Source organism: Arabidopsis lyrata, assembly GCF_000004255.2.
Source record: "Arabidopsis lyrata subsp. lyrata unplaced genomic scaffold ARALYscaffold_6, whole genome shotgun sequence".
Lineage (NCBI taxonomy): Eukaryota > Viridiplantae > Streptophyta > Magnoliopsida > Brassicales > Brassicaceae > Arabidopsis > Arabidopsis lyrata.
In genome coordinates, this window is record NW_003302550.1 from 22,519,312 (window position 1) to 22,532,155 (window position 12,844).

At 31.6% G+C, this 12,844-nt stretch overlaps 3 protein-coding genes across 5 annotated transcripts; 2 read left to right on the top strand and 1 right to left on the bottom strand.

The window, feature by feature from the left end:
• The first annotated feature begins 167 nt into the window (after positions 1-167).
• Positions 168-6,510, top strand: LOC9310881 (sugar transporter ERD6-like 14). 3 transcript variants are annotated; one of them, XM_021020978.1, is made up of 19 exons: positions 168-279; positions 465-632; positions 753-815; positions 945-1,034; positions 1,130-1,189; positions 1,374-1,439; positions 3,777-3,842; positions 3,925-4,000; positions 4,098-4,162; positions 4,641-4,733; positions 4,825-4,911; positions 5,003-5,087; positions 5,173-5,216; positions 5,325-5,387; positions 5,501-5,560; positions 5,658-5,711; positions 5,821-5,880; positions 5,983-6,097; positions 6,175-6,510. In XM_021020978.1, exons 2-19 carry the CDS (start codon positions 474-476, stop codon positions 6,315-6,317), a joined length of 1,449 nt encoding a protein of 482 aa, XP_020876637.1. In that variant the 5' UTR covers positions 168-279; positions 465-473; the 3' UTR covers positions 6,318-6,510. The 3 variants fall into 3 exon arrangements, with proteins under 3 accessions (XP_020876637.1, XP_020876638.1, XP_002872707.1); XM_021020979.1 differs by lacking the exon at positions 1,130-1,189 and having other exon boundaries at positions 177-279; XM_002872661.2 differs by lacking the exon at positions 168-279 and having other exon boundaries at positions 457-632.
• A 433-nt stretch (positions 6,511-6,943) lies between these two features.
• LOC9308777 (sugar transporter ERD6-like 15) lies at positions 6,944-10,782 on the top strand. Its single transcript, XM_021020980.1, has 18 exons — positions 6,944-7,339; positions 7,443-7,505; positions 7,591-7,680; positions 7,788-7,847; positions 7,985-8,050; positions 8,331-8,396; positions 8,481-8,556; positions 8,662-8,726; positions 8,887-8,979; positions 9,055-9,141; positions 9,219-9,303; positions 9,395-9,438; positions 9,546-9,608; positions 9,704-9,763; positions 9,858-9,911; positions 10,075-10,134; positions 10,225-10,339; positions 10,464-10,782. Exons 1-18 carry the CDS (start codon positions 7,184-7,186, stop codon positions 10,601-10,603), a joined length of 1,443 nt encoding a protein of 480 aa, XP_020876639.1. The 5' UTR covers positions 6,944-7,183; the 3' UTR covers positions 10,604-10,782.
• On the bottom strand, positions 10,706-12,775 carry LOC9308778 (UPF0051 protein ABCI8, chloroplastic). Its single transcript, XM_002874768.2, has 2 exons — positions 11,238-12,775; positions 10,706-11,083 (listed from the first exon to the last, which is right to left on the bottom strand). The coding sequence occupies exons 1-2, from the start codon at positions 12,687-12,689 to the stop codon at positions 10,865-10,867; spliced, it is 1,671 nt and encodes a 556-aa protein (XP_002874814.1). The 5' UTR covers positions 12,690-12,775; the 3' UTR covers positions 10,706-10,864.
• Positions 12,776-12,844: the final 69 nt, after the last annotated feature.

Consider the following 12,844-nt stretch of genomic DNA (forward strand, 5'->3'; position numbering starts at 1 on the left):
CTTATTAATTACATTTTGTAGAAAATTTGCCACTTAATTTCCCATAACATATTTATTGACATTTATTTGAAGATCCGAATTATGGTTTTTTTGTTCTTTTGATATTATTTTAAAAAATTTCATGTCAATAGAAAAGAATAAAAGCGAACATATAACGATTATCATAAAATTTTACTTTAAAAAAAAAAAAAAAAAAACTATAAGCATAAAAGGGTAAACACAGTCTGTGTTTCAGTTCCACTACTTCAGGAAACCAACAATCTTCCAAATTCAAAAAAGGTTTGAGCAATTTTCCAAGATTTATCTCTTCTTTCTTTAATATAACTCTAAAACAAAAATCCTTGTCGATAATTTTCAATAAAGATTATAATTCACAGAAAACAAGTATGCTTTTTTTTTTTTTTTTTTTGATGAAATTTGTACTTTCTTGTGATTGTGTTATATACTTTGAATTATAATCTCAGATTCCAAAAATGGCGGAAGAATCTTTATTACTATCTCATACAGAAGATTTATCAGCTTCTCCTAATAAATCTTCTTCACTTGTGTCTGAAATATCAAATGCCTCCACGAGACCTTTTGTTCTTGCTTTCACTGTCGGTTCTTGTGGTGCCTTGAGCTTTGGATGCATTGTGAGTTCCTATATTCCATTTTTTGTATAATCCTTAATGTTATTCTAAGTTTGCAGATCAAAATCAAAATTTGGTTAATGCAAGTTTTAATTTTCATCAACCAAATATTTTTCCCTATAGGTTGGATATACGGCTCCTACACAGACCAGTATCATGAAAGACTTGAATCTATCCATAGCTGATGCAAGTTCAATTATTATTTTTTTCCTCTTTCGGTTTATTTCGGTTAACTGTTTCTGGTTCGGTCGGATTTGTTTTTTGGTTCAGCTAATTTTCAATTATTGTTTTTTTTTTGTCGTTTTCTCTTCTTAGTTTTCATTTTTTGGATCGATATTGACGGTGGGGCTAATCGTTGGAGCATTAATTTGTGGGAAATTGGCAGATTTGGTTGGTCGTGTCTACGTAAGTTTCCACTTAAAAAAAAAATAGTTTTCAATTTACAAATTTTAATTATACAATTAAGGATGTAACCATCTTTTTAATTAATCTTGAATCAGACGATATGGATTACAAACATTCTCGTTTTTATCAGCTGGTTAGCTATTGCATTTGCCAAGGTTTGCGATTTTCTGAGTTTTCTTAGTTTATGTTATGTTTCCATAATGAAAAATCAATTAACTCGATAAGTGATTTTAATTCTTAAAATATCTTATTATTCTTTATTTTTTTCTGTATTTTTTCTTTCTTTTTTTTTTTTTTTCTTTCTTCAGGTGACTTATTTTTTCTTTTTTTGTTACAAAGGATGTTTGGCTGCTCGATCTTGGAAGGTTATTGCAAGGGATCTCGGTCGGAATTAGCTCATATTTGGTATGAAAAATGATTATAACTGTAGAGATTTTTAATCAAGAGAAATACCTCAAAATACTCTAAAACAAATTTTAGTTTCAAAGTATCAATATCTTGGAAACTTTCCAAACATACCACAAAATGTTGGTTGAGGAATGTTTCCTAAAAATTAGTCTAATAAGGTTATAAACATCATTTAAGACCTTAACCTAAACTTAAAGGAACCATGTTTCAACCTAAGTTGTGTTATTTTTGGAAATCTAAGATTTTTATGGTAATTTTGAATACAAAGCATAAAATGTGTAGTTTTAATAATTTGATCTTAATTTTAATCCTTTTAGTCAAAAAAAAAAAACTTTTAATCAAATTTCGGTTTCTTATGTTCTCTGATATTTTGGTCTGACAACTTCAATGGTGGGTATGTATTCAACATATTAATTTGCTTGTAAATGTACTTTTTTAGTTTCAGATGTGATCTATACTATTAATTGGGAATCACTAGATATTAAACAACCTTATGAATGGTAAAATATTACATAAGATGCCATTGATTTTTAGTGTTTTCAAATAAATTCATTAAAGGTACAATAGTAATCACAAAATTAATATATTTAAATAAAAAATAAAATTCTTTTACATAATTATTAATTTCCAAAAAAATAAACTAACTTTCTCTCTCTTATTAATTATGGACGAAAATTTGAAATTAATTTTTAAAAAATTGTTTACCAATGATAATTGAAAAACTAAGATTTGATATCCAACTAAGATTTTATCTAAACCAACAATAATAGATTATTCTATATCAAAAATAAAAATAAAAATAATATCATTTTAATTCAAAATTAAAAACACTATCTTTTAAAAAATTTATCAATGGATTAAGATTGAATTTGAAATTTCGTAAGAAAATTAAATACAAATATTTTAAGATTCAGTTTTGTGATAATATTTTCACAAATTTTGAAATATAAAACGAAATTTTATTTCACAATTTCTAAAAACGATATTAGATATTAACAAATATTTATATTTACTATGAAATAAACTCAAATAATAATAAATTTAAAGTAATTATAATTATGGCCTTCGTTTAGAACAAGTTTCAGAAATATCTAAACAATTGATTATACATATTAATTTCAAAATATTTTGCGTTTTATTTTTTCTTTTTCAACCGGATATTCTTTAAATAAATCCCTAATATATTGCACACAGTTTTGGAAATAATGTAAACTAATTATATATTTTTCATTCAAATAAAATTATGCAGCAATAGCATATCCCTTTTTGAGATGTATCTCAAATTTTTATTTTTAGTCCAAAATCAAATCAATTATGATTAAACAATGAAAAGAAGAATATGCAAAATTTAGCTAGGGAAAGAAAAACTAATAAATTTGTTAAGATATATTTGTAACTTTAACAGCATACATATTAATCAGCAAAACTCACAATATGTATTGTATGGTGTTTAACGGTAAGCAAACAAGAATTTGGAACATGATTTTAATGGAACAAAATGAGAATAGGAATTACGAGACGAGATGGGAGGGGAACATAAATTAAAAATCAAATTAAATACCCCACTGGCATGAGTTCGGGTTATGAGCACTATATAAAATAAATTTGTTTACACACAACCTTGTACGTACATTTTCAGTTACACATATTCTATTTATGACGGATACGAGACCGTCATATTTTTATTTCACGTATATGAGACGGGTTATGGGACAAAGAATTTATGACAAATACAGGACGAGATAGGTTCCCTGTTCCAAAATAGTTACACCTAGCTAATATACATGAAATAACCAAACTAAAACTAAATCTATATCCTATTTAACGCATGTAATCAAAATTTTAGAAATATTTTGATTAGTTTAGAAAATAAAAACGTAACATCATTTAACTTTTGCAACTAAATTATAACTTAATTTTATCTTAAATATAATTTCGCACGTACGTGTAGGTCCGGATCTTAAAATATAACTACGTACTAACGCAACTGAATTTCGTTCATTACTCTAACTTTACAATATTTATACTATTATGAAGTTCACTAATACAACAAAATATTTTATATTCTTAAAATCTATATAACAATTTTATAATAATATCTCTGCACGTACGTGTAGAACCAGACCTAATACACTAAAATATATATCATAGAAACAACAAATAATCTATATTAAATTAAAATTTGTTAGAAATTTTTTTAAAATATAAAATCCCGCACGTACGTGCGGGTCAGGATCTAGTAATTTGGTAAATTCAAAATGTTCTATAAACTTTGAGATTTGAATTTATTGAAAATGAGATTTCAAATTAGATTATGGTAATGATTTATCACAGGGACCTATTTACATTAGCGAGTTAGCACCAAGAAACTTGCGAGGAGCTGCTTCTTCCTTGATGCAGGTAAATTAAGAGAAGCAGAATCCTTGAAAACTATTATAAAATGTAACATACTTTCCTAAATATAAGTTTGAATGTTCTACAGTTATTCGTCGGTGTTGGTATATCGGTCTTTTATGCACTTGGAACAGTCCTTGCTTGGCGCAATTTAGCCATTTTAGGTAGGTGAAGGAGATTGATTCATATCGATCAAACATTCTTGTTTCCTTCGAAGAAAAAAATATTGTACTAATGATTCTGTGTTTCGTCTTTGAACAGGATCTATACCTTCTCTAGTGGTTCTGCCTCTTCTTTTCTTCGTCCCCGAATCTCCTAGATGGCTAGTAAGCACTTGTTTATATTAGCCATTTTCATTAATTTGTTTGGTCAAAATACATTCGCATTTACGCTTATGTTTTACATGTTAAGTTTCATGGAATTTCATATTGTCCCTTATATACTACTTTAGGTCCCGTTACTTCACATGTAAGGATCTTAACATTGCATTTTAAACTCTTGGTCTTACATTCTAAGAAAACACATATTATTTTTAACAAATATCATTTCATTCATCTTCCTCTCTAAAGGAGGCATCATATCTTACTGTTTTACCTTCTAAGAAAACATTATTTTAGTGTTTGTACCAATTGTATTTTGAAAAATATAAAAATCAAAGCTGACAAGACTTGAACCTTACTGAACTATGATGGTCATCTAAAATCGTGGTTACAAATGTAATCGATTTAAAACAATCGGGACCTGTTTCTTTAGCGTAAAGGCTAGCTTATCAGTGATATGATCATTGATGAAATTTGTTTGAAGGCTAAAGTTGGGAGGGAAAAGGAGGTTGAGGGGGTTTTATTAAGCTTGCGAGGAGCAAAATCTGATGTATCGGATGAAGCAGCAGCGATATTAGTAAGGATATATAAATCTATATGCATTACAATAGTCATATGATCTATATATATATTTTACATAAATTTCCCAACATTTTGATGATCATCAGGAATACACAAAACATGTTGAACAACAAGACGTCGATAGCCGTGGTTTCTTCAAGTTGTTCCAGCGAAAATACGCGTTACCACTTACTGTAAGTAACTTCAAAAAGAGGTAACAAATTGAAATTGAAAACATTATTGTCTTTGCATTTTCTTGATTATTTAACCCAATGTTTTACACAGATTGGAGTTGTTCTTATATCTGTGCCTCAGCTTGGAGGTCTTAATGGTTATACTTTTTACACTGATACCATTTTCACCTCTACCGGTAAATAAAAACCTCAATTCTTCTTCTTTGATATATATATATATTGCTTCATCAAACGGTCAATAATTAACTGATTGATGATCAGGTGTATCAAGTGACGTTGGATTCATATTGACATCTATTGTTCAGGTTCTACTGATATAAGATCATAAACATGACTACAATTCATAAGTTTCTTTTTTCGTTTAACATCGATCATCATTCTTTAACGGATCATTTTCAAACACATTTTTGTAGATGTTTGGAGGCATTTTAGGTGTTTTGCTTATAGATATATCCGGAAGACGTTCTCTTCTACTGGTAAACAAAATTTAAAACTCGAAAACCGAAAGTGTAAATAACCGAATCGATAGGTTATTTTGATAAGATTTTTTTTTAAGACGACTAAAAAGATTTTTTTTGGGTGAGTGTAGGTTTCTCAAGCTGGAATGTTCTTGGGTTGTCTTGCAACAGCCATTTCATTCTTCTTGCAGGCATGCTTACTAATCTATCTACTTTTCTAAACCGGTGGGTTGGTTTCAATTTTGAAAAACCGGGATGTAATCTTTTTGGTTTTCTTACTCTTTACAGAAGAACAATTGCTGGGAAAAAGGAACACCAATATTGGCTCTCATTAGTGTTATGGTAATTAATACTATCATCACAAAAATAGTTTTATTCAAAAGACCATTACCCTAGCCTTTAAACAATGCCAAACTATATAAAATTGTGTTTTGTGTATTTCTCATATTAGGTGTATTTTGGATCATACGGATTAGGCATGGGACCGATACCATGGATCATAGCATCAGAGGTAAATTAAACAAAAAAAATGTAAAATCAACAACAATATGTAAATGTTAATTCGTTATAAATTGATAATTCATGTTTTTTTTTTTTTACCATTATCTTTTAGATTTACCCAGTAGACGTGAAAGGAGCAGCAGGAACAGTGTGTAACTTGACCACGTCTATAAGCTCATGGCTCGTTACTTACTCTTTCAATTTCTTGCTTCAATGGAGTTCCACAGGTAATTAATCTTTAATACTTAAAACTATTAAAAATAAATGAACTTCTTCATGAACTGGTAAAATAAATATATTGCAGGAACATTTATGATGTTTGCCACTGTGATGGGCCTTGGATTTGTGTTCACAGCCAAGCTTGTTCCAGAGACCAAAGGCAAATCTTTAGAGGAAATTCAGTCTGTGTTTACTGATTCTCCTCCTGAAGATTCTACAGTTTTCTAAGAGAGAAAATAAAATTACCTTCAAACTTTAACCTTAGATCTCTTTATATTTCATGTTTTTGTCCTTTTTTGCATTGTTTTTTTTTACGATTGGGCATTGGCCCATATATAATTATTAAATAGGACCCATGAAAGGGATCTCCGGTTCAACCGTAGTTTGGTTCATTAAGGCATATATTATCCATATTTATATGTTTCGAATATACAAACTGATAACCATAATATAATAAAAGTAACAAAATCCTAATTATTTGCGAAACAAAAAATATATACAAATTAAAATTAATCGAATTGATGGAAATGAGATCTTATTATGTGCAACAGTGCAAGACGTGGAATGCTTGTTTACACATGTCTCCATCTTTTACCTAAGCGCATTTACTTGCATTTTAGATTTGTCATGTTTAAAATGAGTAAAAATCCAGAACAACAAATAAAAATATAGATGATTTTCAGAAGTTGGTAAACAAACTTCCACGATCTAAGCGAATCCAAGACGATAGATATAAGGGAATATGGTTATTTTCTTTAAAATAAAATATAAATATTATAATTAAATATATTATTTTGGCTAATTTATGGTGTTAGCACTTAATGCTAATTTTTCTTTTTATTTTTAGTGAAACTGATATTCTATGCCCACGAGAAAGAAACAAAAGCAAACACAATTTGTGTTTAGTTTTCAGTTCCGCATTTCTTGCTTCACGAGACGAGACCAACGATTCTACAAACTCAAAGAGGTTTCAAGATTTATCTCTTCATTAACAAACAAAAACTAACTTTTCGATCTCTACTTCTCTAATCTCATTCATAGAAAACAAAGTTCAAGACAGTATTTAGAACTGAAGCAATTTTGATTTCTGAAAAATGGCAGAAGAAGGTTTCTTATTACCAGCTTCTCCTAATGAATCTTCTTCTTCTTCTTTTTCTTCACTTGTGTCTGAAATATCAAATGCATGCACGAGACCTTTTGTTCTTGCTTTCACTGTCGGTTCTTGCGGCGCCTTTGCCTTTGGATGCATTGTGAGTTCCTTAATTCTTTTAATTTTCGGATCTTTTGCGTTCTTGCATGTTTAATTTTATTAACCCAAACTAAAAGTTACTATTTAATTTTTTTTTTTCACAGATCGGATATTCGGCTCCGACACAGACCAGTATCATGAAAGACTTGAATCTCTCCATAGCTGATGCAAGTTCAATCAATTTTTTTCTGTTTTCTATTTCGGTTTATTCCGGTTAATTTCTGGTTCGATATGATTTGGTTTATTTCTCAGTATTCACTATTTGGGTCGATATTGACGGTGGGGTTAATCCTTGGAGCATTAATCTGTGGGAAGTTAACAGATTTAGTTGGTCGTGTCAAAGTAAGATGAATAATTAGTTTTTAATTCCTTCTATTAACGAACTGAATTTAAACTATATAATTATTTATGGTTATTAATCATCATTATGTGATTCTCTTTCGAACCAGACTATATGGATCACAAACATACTCTTCTTAATCGGTTGGTTCGCTATCGCATTTGCCAAGGTTTGTGATTTTCTGAGTTCTTTGTATATTGGTTTAAACTATAAATAATGAAATGCCGTTGTTTAAGGTCGATAAATTGTTCTAATTCCTTCTTGTATCTTGTTACTAATTTTGTTCTTTAACTTTTGCTTACAAAGGGTGTTTGGCTGCTTGATCTTGGAAGGTTACTGCAAGGGATCTCGATCGGCATTAGCGTATATTTGGTATGAGTGAAATAGTGAAGAGATGTTTGATATTTAACTTTTCTTATTTATGGTCTGAATTTTGGATTTAGAGGTAGATAGGTGGGTATATATATAGTAATGTAGATTGAACATATTTGATATTTTGTAAGTTGTGTAAGTTTAAGTTTTAGGTTAATATATGTATTGATCTGGTCAATTCAAAATGTTTTGGCAACTTTTAGGACTTATTGAAAATGAGATTAAAATACTGAGTTCTTTTTGGTAACAAATCTTAGGATCTAATGATTATTAATCACAGGGACCGGTTTACATCACCGAGATAGCACCAAGAAACTTGCGAGGAGCTGCTTCTTCCTTCTCGCAGGTAAATTAAGAGAACCAAAATCTTGGAAACTAGTATAAGAAGTTATTATATGTTCCTACAATACAAGTTTTGAATGTTCAACAGTTATTCGCCGGTGTTGGTATATCGGTCTTTTATGCACTTGGAACCGTCGTCACATGGCGCAATTTAGCAATTTTGGGTATGTAAAAATGACAGATTCTTATCAAATGCACAAAACAAACTTTCTCATTTCATTCGAAATACAAGAAAATGTACTAATGGTCTCATGTTTTGTATCTGACAGGATCTATACCTTCTCTAATGGTTATGCCTCTTCTTTTCTTCATCCCCGAATCTCCTAGATGGCTAGTAAGCATTTGGTTCTTCAATATGTTTGCGTTTACGATTATGTTTTCTATTGTTAGATTATTGTTTTTACTTCCAAAGTAAATTTTTTGTGTTTGTTTTTTTTTGAATATCCTTTGGATAGTATAAAACCAAAATAAACCAAGATGAAATTTGTTTGTAGGCTAAAGTAGGAAGGGAAAAGGAAGTTGAAGCAGTTTTGTTAAGCCTACGAGGAGCAAAATCTGATGTAACAGATGAAACAGCAGAGATATTAGTAAGGATCTAATCCATAGATCATATATATCTTTTTTTTATTACATAAATTTCCCAACAATTTGATGCTGATCAGGAATATACAGAGCATGTTAAACAACAACAAGATGTCGATGGTGGTTTCTTCACGCTATTTCAGCGAAAATATGCGTTCTCACTTACTGTAAGTCTGCGAGTAACTCTTCAAAAGCATTATTGTTTTTGCATTTTCTTGATTTTTTTTTCAATTGATTTATACAGATTGGAGTTGTTCTTATAGCCTTGCCTCAGCTTGGAGGTCTTAACGGCTATTCTTTTTACACCGACTCCATTTTCACCTCTACCGGTATATATCCTTCTTCTTCCTGTTTTTCTTTATTTTATTTACCATAATGATGCTTTATTAAATGGTCCTTAAGGATGATCTGATTATCCAGGTGTATCGAGTGACTTCGGATTCATATCGACATCTGTTGTTCAGGTTATACTAATATAAGATCATACAGCATGATTACATATAATTCCGATATTTTCGTATAATATTCGATACACTTTTTTTACCAATCATATGAAAACACATTCTTGTAGATGTTTGGAGGCATTTTAGGTACTGTGCTTGTTGATGTATCTGGAAGACGTACGCTCCTTTTGGTAAAACAAAATCTAAAACTCGTATCCGAAATTGATAGGTTAATTTGTTTAGTTTTCGAACCAAGTTTAGGAACTTTTTTTTGAGTGATTTGTAGGTTTCCCAAGCTGGAATGTTCTTGGGTTGTCTTGCCACAGCCATTTCATTCTTCTTGAAGGCATGCTTACTATTCCATCTACTCCACTAAACCGGAACTTAATTTTAATTTTTTTAAACTGGACCGTAAAATGTCAGGTTGTTTCGTTCTGCAGGAGAATCATTGCTGGGAAACAGGAACACCAGTCTTGGCTCTCATTAGTGTTATGGTAATTAATAAGCGTTTTAGGATTTAGAATTTAAAAGTTTGTTTAGATTTTAATTTTTAGACTATTTAAATTTGAAATCTAAAATAATTTTCTGATTTGATATAGAAATTTAAGGAATTTTCATAATTTTCCGTAACAGTATTTTGCGTGTTTAATATATTAGGTGTATTTTGGATCATACGGATCTGGTATGGGATCAATACCATGGATCATAGCATCAGAGGTAAATATTCAAAATAGGTATAAAAATAGATCACAGACATCTAAAAATGTAAAATTCATTAGACAATTTATGTTTTATTTTCCTTCCTAGATTTATCCAGTAGATGTGAAGGGAGCAGCAGGAACAATGTGTAACTTGGTCAGCTCTATAAGCTCATGGCTCGTTGCTTATTCCTTCAGTTTCTTGCTTCAATGGAGCTCCACAGGTAAATCTTTAATAGTACTTTTAGGTAAAATAAATTAAATGAATATAAGTTGACAAAAAAATTGATCTTTTTACAATTTCTGAAGTTTGAAAATAAAGTTGTTAACCAAAAGGTTTGATTGCAGGAACATTTCTGATGTTTGCCACAGTGGCTGGCCTTGGATTTGTCTTCATAGCCAAGCTTGTTCCAGAGACCAAAGGCAAATCTCTAGAAGAGATTCAATCTCTTTTCACTGATTCTCCTCAAGATTCTACAATTTTATGAAATCCCACAAAATTGTATAAAAAGTATGTAAACAAAAAAAGTTTATTAACAATATTATTTATGTAAACATTATTGTTTTCATGTTTTTGGCAAGAGTTAAAATATTAACAAACACCTTTCACAAGATTCACATGAAACTATCAAAACATTACAGTAATACAAAGTTTTACAGACTGAAACTAGTAAAATACTCAGAAGAAAAGCTTTATTGAGAAGCACAAAGACCACCTCTTTTACTGTTCTGTAATTGTGAGTTTTGTATTAACCCACTGATCCTTCAAGCTTGATGCTCATAAGCTGGTTAACTTCAGCTCCAAATTCATCAGGTAGCTTGTTGAAAACATCTCTGCAGAAACCAGAGATCATCGCTGCTAATGCTCTCTCGTGATCGATTCCTCTCTGCTGGAAATAGAAAAGCTGGTCTTCTCCAATCTTTGAGGTACTCGCTTCGTGCTCTACTTTCGCCGATGGATTCTTTACCTGTTATTGTTTCAGACCCACCACAAAACAAAAGTTTACAGATTTAAGAACTTGAATCGAGGTGTTGTATTTATGGGAAGTCAATCAAGAAAGGGCAAAACAAATTACAGCATAATCATAGCTTATAATAAAGATTGGATCATAGGCAATTTACCTGGATGTAAGGATAGGTATTAGCAGCTGCTTTGTCCCCGATAAGCATTGAGTCGCAAGTCGATGTATTTTTAGCATTCTCAGCTTTGGATTGTACCTGAACAAGACCACGGTAACAATTTCTCGAATGCCCAGCTGAAATTCCCTTTGAAATGATTCTACTTTTCGTATTCTTTCCTTTGTGAATCATCTTGGTCCCTGTATCTGCTTGCTGATAGTTATTAGTCAAAGCCACAGAGTAAAACTCGCCAACAGAATCATCACCTTCTAAAACCACGCTTGGATACTTCCAAGTTATCGCGGACCCTGTCTCAACCTGAGTCCATGAGATTTTGGAACGATCCCCAGCGCAAAGACCACGCTTGGTGACAAAATTGTAAATCCCACCTTTACCTTGTTCATCCCCTGCATACCAATTCTGCACCGTAGAGTACTTGATCTCAGCTCCTTTCCCGCAATAGAGCTCAACAACAGCAGCGTGAAGCTGATTCGTGTCATAAGAAGGAGCAGTACACCCTTCTAAATACTCAACAAAACTCCCTTCCTCTGCAACAATCAAAGTCCTCTCGAACTGACCAGTCTCCATCGCGTTAATCCGGAAATAAGTCGAAATAGGCATCGGGCATCTAGTGTTCTTCGGTATATAACAGAAAGACCCATCGCTAAAAACCGCAGAATTCAAAGATGCGTAGTAATTATCATCACTAGGCACAACTCTTCCTAAATACTTCTTAATCAAATCCGGATACTCCCTAATAGCTTCCGATATGGAACAGAAGATCACACCAGACTTCTCTAGAGTCTTCCTATGAGTAGTAGCTATCGAAACACTATCGAGAACCGCATCAACAGCAACATTAGCCAAACGTTTCTGCTCTGTTAAAGGAACACCTAACTTATCGAAATACTCAAGAAGCTGAGGATCAGCTTCATCTAAACTATTCAAAGTTGGTTTCTTTTTAGGAGCAGAGTAATAACACATATCCTGGAAATTAATCGAAGGATATCTATTATCTGACCATTTAGGTTCTTCCAATTTCAAAAACTTAGCATAAGCTTTGAACCTAAACTCAAGCATCCAATCTGGTTCCTCTTTCAATTTCGAAATCAAACGAATCGTTTCTTCAGATAAACCTTTAGGAATTGTGAAGGAATCGATATCTTCAACGAATCCGTATTTCTTATCGTAATCAAGATTCTGGAAATACTGTTGAAGTTTATCAGTGGAACTAACAGTTGATGTACCTGATGATTCAGCTCCGATGGGACGAGAATCGATTCCAACAACATCGGCGGCTCTGACTTTGAAAACGGGTCTCGTTGGATTTAGGGATTTGGGAGATGGGAATTTCAAGGATTCGGGTTTTGGGTGAAACCCTTTTGGGGATTTTGAGGAATCGGAAGTGGGTTGTGGAGAGAAGCAGGAGATACCGTTTGCGAGAAGAGACGCCATTGTTGTTGTGGCTCTAAGGAGAAGTAGAAGGAGATTGTTTTTTTTTTTTGTGGAGTCGTGTGTTGGAAAAAAAACCAAGGATAGGAAAAAAGGATGAAATGTTGATATTTATGGAATTTGTTTTTTCTTTAAAAAGTGAGAAAAAAATGATTAAT